The 12,038-nt window shown below is 42.1% G+C and overlaps 1 protein-coding gene across 17 annotated transcripts in view; it reads right to left on the minus strand.

Moving 5' to 3' along the window:
• Positions 1–12,038, minus strand: part of NRXN2 (neurexin 2) — a 588,251-nt gene that overhangs the window by 77,352 nt on the left and 498,861 nt on the right. For all 17 annotated transcript variants that reach the window (XM_072117807.1, XM_072117808.1, XM_072117809.1 and 14 more), the window contains one exon: positions 8,533–8,855. In XM_072117807.1, coding sequence (XP_071973908.1) covers positions 8,533–8,855 — 323 coding nt within the window. The remainder of the gene's footprint in view (positions 1–8,532; positions 8,856–12,038) is intronic.

Raw genomic sequence — 12,038 nt, forward strand, 5'->3', positions numbered from 1 at the left:
ATCATCACCCACAGACTGTGACTGGTGGAAAACCTGGGCATCGGAAAATTGCTCAGCAGCAACCGGACAAGTGGTTTGTGACTGTGGGAAGGGTCCAGAAAACAGTTCCTCAGAGTATGCCGGTTCAAATGGCAAATTTTCCTGGGAGGGGGCAGACTGGGGGGGAGGAGGCTGAGGTGCAGGAGCTGGAGGAGTGGGGATTTCGGTGACATGGGTGGACTGCGTGGAAGACTGACTGGTGGTGGACAAATTGCTCGAAGCATTGTCAGCAATCCACGACATCACCTGTTCGCACTGTTCTGGCCTCAACAGTGCTCTACCACGAGTCCCAGTAACTTCAGACATGAACCTAGGGAGTGTAGCTCTGCGGCGTTCCCCTGCTCCCTCATCAGCAGGTGGTGTCTCACCCCGCCCAGGACCACGGCCTCTGACCCCTGCAGTAGTTGGACGCCCACGTCCCCGCCCTCGTCCTCTACCCCTAGCCCTCGGGTTAAACATTTTTAAAATGAGAGTTATAACTTTTTTTTTTTTTTTACTTCTTTTTGTTTTTTTTTGTGTTTTTTTGTGTTTTTTTTTTTTTTTGTGTTTTTTTTTTTTTTTGAGTTTTTAAAACCAAACAATCCTATCCTATTGCTATGGCTATTTTCTAGCCAAGTATCAAAGGAAGCACACTACTATGCCAGATGAGATGACACTGAGTTATTGCCTAATAGAAATCCAACCCCTACTGAATTTTGCCACTTCGGCCTTTGCTATGGATATGTGCGCCACTAAGCGCAGAACACAGCGGTCGCAAGTCTCACTACAAATTGCTCAGAATTGGCAAGTACATGCACTGCAGAAACTACAGCCACCAGCAGATCAACCAGAAATCAAATATATAGAACGCTACTGTAGGCTTCAAGAAGCTGTTTGTATTCTCCTATGGCTATTTTCTAGCCAAGTATCAAAGGAAGCACACTACTATGCCAGATGAGATGACACTGAGTTATTGCCTAATAGAAATCCAACCCCTACTGAATTTTGCCACTTCGGCCTTTGCTATGGATATGTGCGCCACTAAGCGCAGAACACAGCGGTCGCAAGTCTCACTACAAATTGCTCAGAATTGGCAAGTACATGCACTGCAGAAACTACAGCCACCAGCAGATCAACCAGAAATCAAATATATAGAACGCTACTGTAGGCTTCAAGAAGCTGTTTGTATTCTCCTATGGCTATTTTCTAGCCAAGTATCAAAGGAAGCACACTACTATGCCAGATGAGATGACACTGAGTTATTGCCTAATAGAAATCCAACCCCTACTGAATTTTGCCACTTCGGCCTTTGCTATGGATATGTGCGCCACTAAGCGCAGAACACAGCGGTCGCAAGTCTCACTACAAATTGCTCAGAATTGGCAAGTACATGCACTGCAGAAACTACAGCCACCAGCAGATCAACCAGAAATCAAATATATAGAACGCTACTGTAGGCTTCAAGAAGCTGTTTGTATTCTCCTATGGCTATTTTCTAGCCAAGTATCAAAGGAAGCACACTACTATGCCAGATGAGATGACACTGAGTTATTGCCTAATAGAAATCCAACCCCTACTGAATTTTGCCACTTCGGCCTTTGCTATGGATATGTGCGCCACTAAGCGCAGAACACAGCGGTCGCAAGTCTCACTACAAATTGCTCAGAATTGGCAAGTACATGCACTGCAGAAACTACAGCCACCAGCAGATCAACCAGAAATCAAATATATAGAACGCTACTGTAGGCTTCAAGAAGCTGTTTGTATTCTCCTATGGCTATTTTCTAGCCAAGTATCAAAGGAAGCACACTACTATGCCAGATGAGATGACACTGAGTTATTGCCTAATAGAAATCCAACCCCTACTGAATTTTCCCACTTCGGTCTTTGCTATGGATATGTGTGCCACTAAGAGCTAAACACAAAGGTAGCAAGTCCCCCTGCTAATTCCTCACAAAATGGTAATAGATGCAAATTAAAATAAAAAAAGTAGAACGTTATTGTAGCCCTAAGAAGGGCTGTTGGGTTCTTTGAGAATCACTCCTGCCTAACAGTAAGCTAATAGAACACCCTAACGCTTTCCCTGACCAGCAGCAGCTCTCTCCCTAGCGGCATCCAGAGACAGAATGATCCGAGCAGCGCGGCCAGCGGCTAGTCTATCCCAGGGTCACCTGATCTGGCCAGCCAACCACTGCTATCGACGTGTAAGGGTACCACGTCATGCTGGGTGGAGTGCAGAGTCTCCTGGCTTGTGATTGGCTCTGTTTCTGGCCGCCAAAAAGCAAAACGGCGGGAGCTGCCATTTTCTCGAGCGGGCGAAGTATTCGTCCGAGTAACGAGCAGTTTTGAGTACCCTAATGCTCGACCGAGCATCAAGCTCGGACGAGCATGTTCGCTCATCTCTACCTGTAATGGTACAGAAAAAATAAAAAGTGATACCAATACATATCATGTTTAAACCTCTACTAGGGTTTCCACTGATCTTTGCTTCCCAGTCTCATTTAAATACACAGGGTTTGTGTAAATTATCCTATGTGTAGAGATGGCACCTTGAGGTAGAGACAAGGAGACCCAACTGTTTATTATGAAGCAGGATTAAGATTAAAATGGTGCCAAAATCTGATCTAAATAAAATGGTACTTTTTCCATATGTTTTCTGTGGATGTTTAATTGAGATTGATGAAAATAACATACCATTACCCAACACAGAAATAACCATATGGCATTAGAATGCTTAGTTTACTTCATAAATACATTTCTTCTTGTTTTGAAAAATAAATATTTTCAGCAATACCTATTCGACTGTCTTCTGATCGGTCATTAACCCCTTAAGGACCAGGCCCTTTTTCCTTTTTGCGTCTTTATTTTTCACTACCCACCTTCAAAAATCTATAACTTTTTACATTTTTACATTTTCAAAGTATTGCTATTTAATATTCTATGCCGTATACTGGAAAGCAGGAAAAACATTCAGAATGCAGTGAAAATGATGAAAAACACATTTGCGCCATTTCTTGTGGGCTTGAATTTTATGTCTTTCACTGTGGGCCCTAAATGACATGTCTACTTTATTCATTGGGTCAATATGATCATGTGGATACCAAATTTGTATAGGTTTTATAATGCTTTCATGCATTTACAAAAATTCAAACTTCCTGTACGATAAAAAATTCTTAATTTTGCCATCTTTTTGCACTAATAACTTTTTCATACTTTGGTGTACAGAGCTGTGGGTGGTATAATTTTTTGCAACTTTTGATGACATTTTCAATGCTTTTATTTTTAGGATTTTGCAACCTTTTGATCCCTTTTTATGGAACTTTTTCTATTTTTCAAAATTGCAAATAAATACCATTTGCAACTTTGGGGCGTTATTTTCCATTACATGGTTAAACACATTATTAAATTTTGATAGATCGGGCATTATCAGACGTGGCGATACCTAATGTGTTTATGATTTTTACTGTTTATTTATATTTATATGACTTCTAGGGAAAGGGGGGTGATTTTAATTTTTTTTCATATAATTTTTTATTTTAATTTTTTACTATTTTTCAGACTCCTTAGGGTGCTTTAACCCTAGGTTGTCTCATTCATCCTACCATATATTGCCATACTACAGTATGGCAGTATATGGGGATTTTGCACACCATCTATTACAATGTGCAAATCGCACATTATAATAACTAGAGATGAGCGAGCACTAAAATGCTCGGGTGCTCGTTATTCGAGACAAACTTTTCCCGGTGCTCGAGTGCTCGTCTCGAATAACGAACCCCATTGAAGTCAATGGGAGACTCGAGCATTTTTCAAGGGGACCAAGGGTCTGCACAGGGAAGCTTGGCCAAACACCTGGAAACCTCAGAAAATGATGAAAACACCACGGAAATGGACAGGAAACAGCAGGGGCAGCATGCATGGATGCCTCTGAGGCTGCTTAATCGCACCATTATGCCAAAATTATGGGCAACAGCATGGCCATGACAGAGTGACCGAATGAGGCTAGATAGCATCTAAAACATCCAATAATTGACCCTGACACTATAGAAGATGGCATGCAGAGGCAGCGGCAGGCTATAGTGTGTCATGGTGACATACCCTAAATGGACTCAGGCTTCAAACCAATGGGTGGCAGAGAGGAACCAAAGGAGGTGAGCAAGAAGCGCTGAAATGATTTCCTATGTGAACAAAAGGTTGACGGTATATTTAGTCGATAACACAGCATGGTGGCGACATAGTGACCAAGTTCCATAACTAATCTGGTGAAACACCCGAAAAATGGGCCTGACACAACTCGTTTGATAAGGGGATGATGTGCTGTATATCCTCTCGTGCTCCAGCGTCTGGGGTATAGAGAGTTGAAAGTTGCGCATGGAGACATTGGTGGATGCTGTGGAGGATTGTCGAGGCGAAATGGACAGGAAACAGCAGGGGCAGTATGCATGGATGCCTCTGAGGCTGCCTAAATTTGGGATGGAGCTGGCGGCCCGCTGCCAGGCGAGCTTTCGCTTGTCCAAGCCCCTGTCTCTCGGCCTGGGGGCCAGAAGCATTTACTTTGAAAAAATTATAATTTTCAAAGCAGGCGGGGTCGTTTGAATATTTCATCTAGGAATAATGGAATAGCATAGCGGTTCTATTTTTAATTGTTTTTTCGGAAATGGTTCCATGATTTAGAGCGACAGTATGGGGCTTCATATTGCGGTGCTATGATTGCAACTTCAGGTCTCCAGCATGGCGGCGACAGATGCGCCGAGTTCCATTATGTATCTGGTGAAACACCTAAAAATTCTGCCTGACACAGCTCGTTTGATAAGGGGACGATGTATGGAGGCAGTAAAGTAGTAGTAGATTAAAGGTGCTGCAGTTAAAACTATGTTAGTTGGATCTTGGGATGGAGCTGGCGGTCCGCTGCCAGGCGAGCTTTCGCCTGTCCAAGCCCCTTTCTCTCGGCTCCTCCCCAAACAGCACTTCTAAGAACCTTTTGTATAAGATCAAGTGTAGAAGTGTTCTTATAAGTTTGGGTTATGGCGGGTGAGGGGAATGTAAACAGATGCGCAAGAAGCGCTGAAATAATATCGGTAAATGATAAAAGTTTGCCAGTATATTTTGTGGATAACACAGCAGGGTGGCGACAAAGTTAACAAGTTTGATGTGGCTATAAAGACGACGTGTGGAGGCTGCTATAGAGACAATTACATTTGGATAGTGCCTGTATGTGGCAGTCCAAAAAAGTTTTCAAACCAGAGGAGCAGGTAGGTGGTCCTCCAGAAAAATTAAATAGATTGAGGGCCTGTATGTGGCACTCCCAAATATTGTTTAAAACAGAGGATCGGGTAGGTGGCCCTCCAGAAAAATTAAATACATAGAGTAATATAGCTAGAGCCAGTTGGCCCTGGCAAAAAATAGCCAGTTTCCTCTGCTTTAGTGTACAAAGAGGAGGAGAAGGGAGAAAATGAGGAGGAGGAGTGCATACATTATTCAGGTTGAGCTTCTTTCACCTGGTGGAGAATGGAAATCCTGAGAAATCCAGGCTTTATTCATCTTGATAAGCGTCAGCCTGTCAGCACTGTCAGTCGACAGGCGTGTACGCTTATCGGTGATGATGCCACCAGCTGCACTGAAAACCCGTTCAGACAACACGCTAGCGGCAGGGCAGGCAAGAGCTTCCAAGGTGTACAGCGCCAGTTCGTGCCACATGTCCAGCTTTGAAACCCAGTAGTTGTAGGGAGCTGTGTGATCATTTAGGACGATGGTATGGTCAGCTACGTACTCCCTCACCATCTTTCTGTAAAGATCAGCCCTACTCTGCCGAGACTGGGGACAGGTGACAGTGTCTTGCTGGGGTGACATAAAACTGGCAAAGGCCTTGTAAAGCGTTCCCCTGCCAGTGTTGGACAAGCTGCCTGCTCGCCTACTCTCCCTCGCTACTTGTCCCGCAGAAGTACGCCCTCTGCCGCTAGCGCTGTCAGAAGGGAAATACTGTTTCAGCTTGTGCACCAGGGCCTGCTGATATTCATGCATTCTCACACTCCTTTCCTCTCCAGGGATGAGAGTGGAAAGATTTTGCTTGTACCGTGGGTCCAGGAGAGTGAATACCCAGTAATGTGACTCTGGGAAGGGTCCAGAAAACAGTTCCTCAGAGTATGCCGGTTCAAATGCCAAATTTTCCTGGGAGGGGGCAGACTGGGGGGAAGGAGGCTGAGGTGGATGAGCTGGAGGAGTGCTGATTTCGGTGACATGGGTGGACTGTGTGGAAGACTGTTTGGTGGACAAATGGCTAGAAGCATTGTCCGCAATCCACGACATCACCTGTTCGCATTGTTCTGGCCTCAACAGTGCTCTACCACGAGTCCCAGTAACTTGAGACATGAACCTAGGGAGTGTAGCTCTGCGGCGTTCCCCTGCTCCCTCATCAGCAGGTGGTGTCTCACCCCGCCCAGGACCACGGCCAATGACCCCTGCAGTAGTTGGACATCCACGCCCTCGTCCTCTACCCCTAGCCCTCGGGTTCAACATTTTCAAAATTAAAGTGTAAACTGTAAATTTTTTTGGATTTTTTATTTTTTATTTTACAAAACGATGCTATCCTATTGCTATGGCTAGTTTCTAACCTACACTGACAGCACACAACTGGATTTTGTGCTGTGCCTGATGACTTTGAGTTATAAAAAAAAATAAAAGTAAAAAAAAAATCGTCAGACTATATAACGTTCGCAAGTCTCCCTGCAAATTCCTCACAATATGGTACTAGCTGCACTACTAGTTCCAGCAAGGCCAGCCACAAGCAAATCAACAAAAAAAAAATATATATATATAACGCTATTCTAGCCCTAACAAGGGCTGTTGGGTTCTTGTAGAATCACTCCTGCCTAACAGTAAGCTAATATAACAGCCTAGCGCTATCCCTGCAGCTGCAGCAACTCTCTCCCTAACGGCATCCAGACAGAGAATGATGCGAGCAGCGCGGGCAGGGGCTAGTCTATTCCAGGCCAGCCAACCACTGCTATCGACGTGTAAGGGTACCACATCATGCTGGGTGGAGTGCAGAGTCTCCTGGCTTGTGATCGGCTCTGTTTCTGGCCGCCAAAAATCAAAACGGCGGGAGATGCCATTTTCTCAAGCTGGCGAAATACTCGTCCGAGCAACAAGCAGTTTTGAGTACACTAATGCTCGAACGAGCATCAAGCTCGGACGAGTGTGTTTGCTCATCTCTATTAATAACCTAAAACATGATAGCCTCGTTTCTTTGTGTGATGGCAACGGATCGCCACTCCCCGAGGACGATCAAATCCAAGATCCAAGGGTTAGCACACACCGATCGCGAGTGTTAGCGATGGGTGTTTGCTTCATTGTGGAGCAAGCACCTGGTGAGTAAGTAGAGGGCTCAGATAGTATCCCACACTAACAATAAAGTGCTCCCTTTAAATTGTATTTGAATAATCAGTGCCCAAATCCTCCTAATATTAATCTAATGTAGTTTTAATTATAAATAGTGAGTCCCTCACCTGCCCCAGCAGTGCTCCCTCCCCCACACAAAATAAAAGTTTCTCAGAGACAGATCCCTGCTGCAAAATCATTTATATTATGGAATACTTTATCCTGCTGCTCCCGTCTCCATGCTGGGCTTATCTTCTCTGCTCCTGCAGTTCTCACATTCAGCCGGTGGCCGCACCCGTGCACCACAGCGCAGCACGTAATGAGTGCTGACAGTCACTCCTCAACGTCTCACAGGTTGCGCAATGACATCAATTGTGCGGCCTGTGTAGCAGAAAGTAACCTATAGACACAGGAGCAGCGGTGCCGGCAGCGTCTGTGTGTTAGTTAATAGTACCATCAACTGTACGATGCGGATACTATTGATTATTTAAGGACAGTTGCAGGATGTCCGGGGTGCGGGAAGAGGTGTAGGGGAGACCAGCCCCAGACTGGCCAGAGACCATTCGGCCCACCAGAACAATTCCTGGTGGGTACAATGGCCAGTCCACCCCTGATTTCAAAGTACTTCAATATAAAAAAAACCCCTTAAAACAAAATAAAGATTGTTAATACTGTATATGTGGCTACCAAAGAGACTCAAAACATGTAGTAAAAAATGTACATTCACCAAAAGGCCTCCACCATGTTGGCCTCTGCAACCCTCACTAAATACTTTTTCATCAAACAGTTATTTATTGCTTGTGGTCCACAAATATGAGCAGCACGGCTTGAGGAAACCACCAAATGTACACTGGCATGGTATATATAGAGTATATGTCCATTCACTTCAATAATTCAAAGATTTATTGGATCTTGACCATGGAAGCTTAGAGTGTGCATAGTCATGGAGAATAGCCATGTGAATAAGCCAGAAACAGTTAGAAACATTTACTGTAACTGTTATTATATGAACGTTGTCAAAAAATATAGCACTACTGTGGCTTCAAACCACAATAAATAAACCTTGCCCGGATTGTGAAAACAAAATTGTTGGTTCAAGCTAGTTCACTTTGTATTTGCATGTCATACTTGGCTTACCTGAGTGATGCTGTCTCTCATAGTTGGTGATCTCCCTTTCCTTGTGGTTGTGGTGGCCATTGTAGTGGTTGTCTCCATTATGGTGGTGGACATGTCAGCCAATAGAGTAGTGGCTGTAGTCTCTGTGGTCATGACTGAAGGGACTTCACCAACAAGCATTAGATTGCCTTCCGTCCTGACATTGGGGTCACTTTCAGCAGCAAGGGACAGCACCTTTAGGCCATTGTAATACAAGCCGGATATCTGACCCTGGAATGGACGTCCCTGGTCCTTTCCTCCAACCTTGATGACCGCCTGGCTGTTGAAGATTGTGAGCTGCCGACCTGGTAAGCGAGAGGAAAAAAGTTTCATCAAGTTCTACCAAAAGCATTAAGTCATCATTTTGCACAAAGCCCCAGTGCAGTCAATATATAGCTGGTACAAAAGAGATATATTATGACTGCAGTTTTTATACATTAGTAGGTATACATTTAAGTAAAAAATATCCAATATTTAAAATTTTGTGATAACCACTACACAGACTGAATTATTACAGACCATTGTACATAATAAAAAGAAGTATATCTGTAATGTGCATATGCTGTATGTGTATATGGTGAATGGAGTGTATATACTGTATGTGTGTGTATATGTGATGTGTATATACTCTATATATGCATATGTGTGTAAGAGTGTATATATCTGAGTGTATGAGTTTAGAACTGTATGTTTATGTATACAGGTATAGAAATCTGTGTGTAAAAAAGCATGTAATATGTATACTTTTAGCAGGAAGGGGGGCCTCATTCAGAAGTCTTCTGTGGGGCCCTGCCTCTACTAGTTACGCCCCTGGCTTTTACTAATACCATTCATTGCCATATATGCTCCATATGCAGCTCCCTATCCTGGATTTGGAATTATACTCCAACATTTACCAACAATGACAAGTTTCTGATAATATTCTTCACCACCTTTACTATACTTGGCCTCTAACTATATTGTATAAGCTAATTTATTTTTGACAATGCTTGACTTTCACTTTCCATAATTGTTTAATGTATATGTTAGGCTAGGTTCTAACTTGCAATTGAGGCACCTATAGAAGCTTTCTTCATAGATTCTATCAAATATCCCAGTCGAAAATGCTAATTTTTGCCATTTTAATCATGCAATCACCCCCAGTTCATAACAGTTCATAGTAAATCGAGCACCCCCAATATGAATCTATGTTAAACGCTGCATCATTGTAGGTTACTTATTTATTAGGGTTGAGGATAGAAAATATGCAAAGGATACTTAATTCAATTCAATTTTCAGGCTGCAATGGGGTTATTTCCATCATTATAATCCATTATTTACTGGGATTAAATGAACTATTAACATTAAACTAAATTAACCTAAACATACTTAATATAGTCCTCTTATCCAGGATCTCGAGGCTTGTCTTCTTCAATCTTGAAACGCCAGGATCTCTGTGATAAAGAGTTAGGGGGCATTCACACAAGTGTAATTGAGACTGCCCCAGTTGCTGGTGGATATTGGTACTCAGTGATGCCTATGGTGCCCGGTCACTGGTGCGGTGAGCACACATTGGTTGTAACTGTGCATGGAGAAATATAGGAGATGTTCTATATTTTGAACATATGAATGAGGCATTAGAAAAGCAAGCCTGGAGAGAGGGGACGTGATGTCCACTGCTCCAGGCTGTTAATTATCCATGCCTATCGCATGACGTCTATCTTAAGGAGGTATGAATTCACGCCTACTGCATGATAGATATCTCCCTCTCCCATATTTGAAAAGGAGGTGACGTCATGTCGGAGGCATGAATAATTAAGAGCCCGAAGTAGTGGACATCACATCCCTGTGCTCCAGCCTGCTTTTTCTAACTTTTTTCACAGCGATCCTTGTATGTCCAGATTAAAGAAGACCAGTGAGGGGATTGAGGTGAAGAGGACTATAGGTAAGCATGTTTAGGTTAATTTAGTTTAATATTAATGGTTGATTTCATTTAAGGATAGAGAGTGTGCACAGATTAGGGCATTCTATACAATGAACTTCCATTTGGGCTACATTGTTAACAGATTTATACAGGGAGTAACAAAAATTTTAGGACGGTGGAATATATTGCGAAATATACATGGTAAGACTAAAAATATGTGTCACATAACATTTAAAAATCTATCCAATTATAATAAACTCAGCCTCCTACTCCCACCCCTTGTCATTGGGGCAGGTGTCAACTTTTAAATCTTAAATTTGAAACCATATATTTTACTGCAGATTCAGATACCCCAGGAAAATTAACATTGATTGAAAGTGCTATTCAAGTCATTTTCATTGACATATGGCACTGTAATTGCCGAAAATCAAAATGGGTATAAAAATTGGGATTAGTTGGGAGGTAACTTACCTGGAGTATATACAGTATATATCAATACTGTATGACCTACATGGACTAATTATATAGAATGTGAAGTTCTGAATTGTCTGGTTTAAAGACTGTGTGCGAATAATATTACAACAAATGACTATTAAGAAGATATTTTATCTGTTTAATGTTTTTTTTTTTTGGATTACTAAAAGTGCAATGAAACAAACAAGCAAGTTGTATGAACTATTTTTTCTACGATTGATATTGGAACTGAGAGATCCTGTATGCCATACAAATTGACTCTAAAATATTTACCTTCTTTTTTTTGTCTAACCCAATTCTAGTGTCTGAAACTGTAAGAATTGGACTGGCAGCCACATTAGTGGCACAGTGAGACACTGTATTCTATCCTAAAATTTTTAACTTCTATAGAGTCTGCTAACCAAACATCTATTTTCCTGCATATGACGAGTGGTTTTGTATCTGACAATCCTTAAAATAGAACCTATGTATAGTTGTTGCATTATGTGTTTTTGAAAGCTTGGAACTCTTTTTGTGAGGTGATCTTAGTGTTAACTGGACTGCATAAAAATGGGTCACCAGATCTTGGTATTGCAGCTTCACATGACTGAGAAGCACTGAACTGTTTAATTCTTCTAGATGATGCTACGACTATTAAATACACTAGATCTAGTTAACCAAGATGGGTCACAGTGAGCACCCCAGCTGTTCCCAGCACCATGGGAGATGTAGTTCATCAGCAGCTGGCACATTGCAGATTGCCTCACAAAGACTTAATGCAGCATTTGATTTAACTGAAATATGTTCTCATTCAAGTGGAATAATAATTCTCTGGACAATAACTACACAAATATTATCAGGACATATTAACTGCTTGTTGAAAGTGCAGAGCACAGAACAGAATCATATGTCATTTACTGAAAGGTTTGCTTTAAAGTTTTGTTGTGTTTTATTAAAAGTTTATTCCTAGTATATATTATTGCAACCCCATTAAACTACTAACATGCTCAGGTAGGGTATTCCCCTTTTTATGTGAAATTGTGTCAGTTTACCTATAAAAAATATTACTTCCAAAGTAAGGTAAAAATGAGTTGAGAAGAGTCATATTTTGCCTTCGATGAGTCAAGTTTAG

This window comes from Engystomops pustulosus, chromosome 7 (genome assembly GCF_040894005.1).
Source record: "Engystomops pustulosus chromosome 7, aEngPut4.maternal, whole genome shotgun sequence".
In the NCBI taxonomy this organism is placed as follows: Eukaryota; Metazoa; Chordata; class Amphibia; order Anura; family Leptodactylidae; genus Engystomops; species Engystomops pustulosus.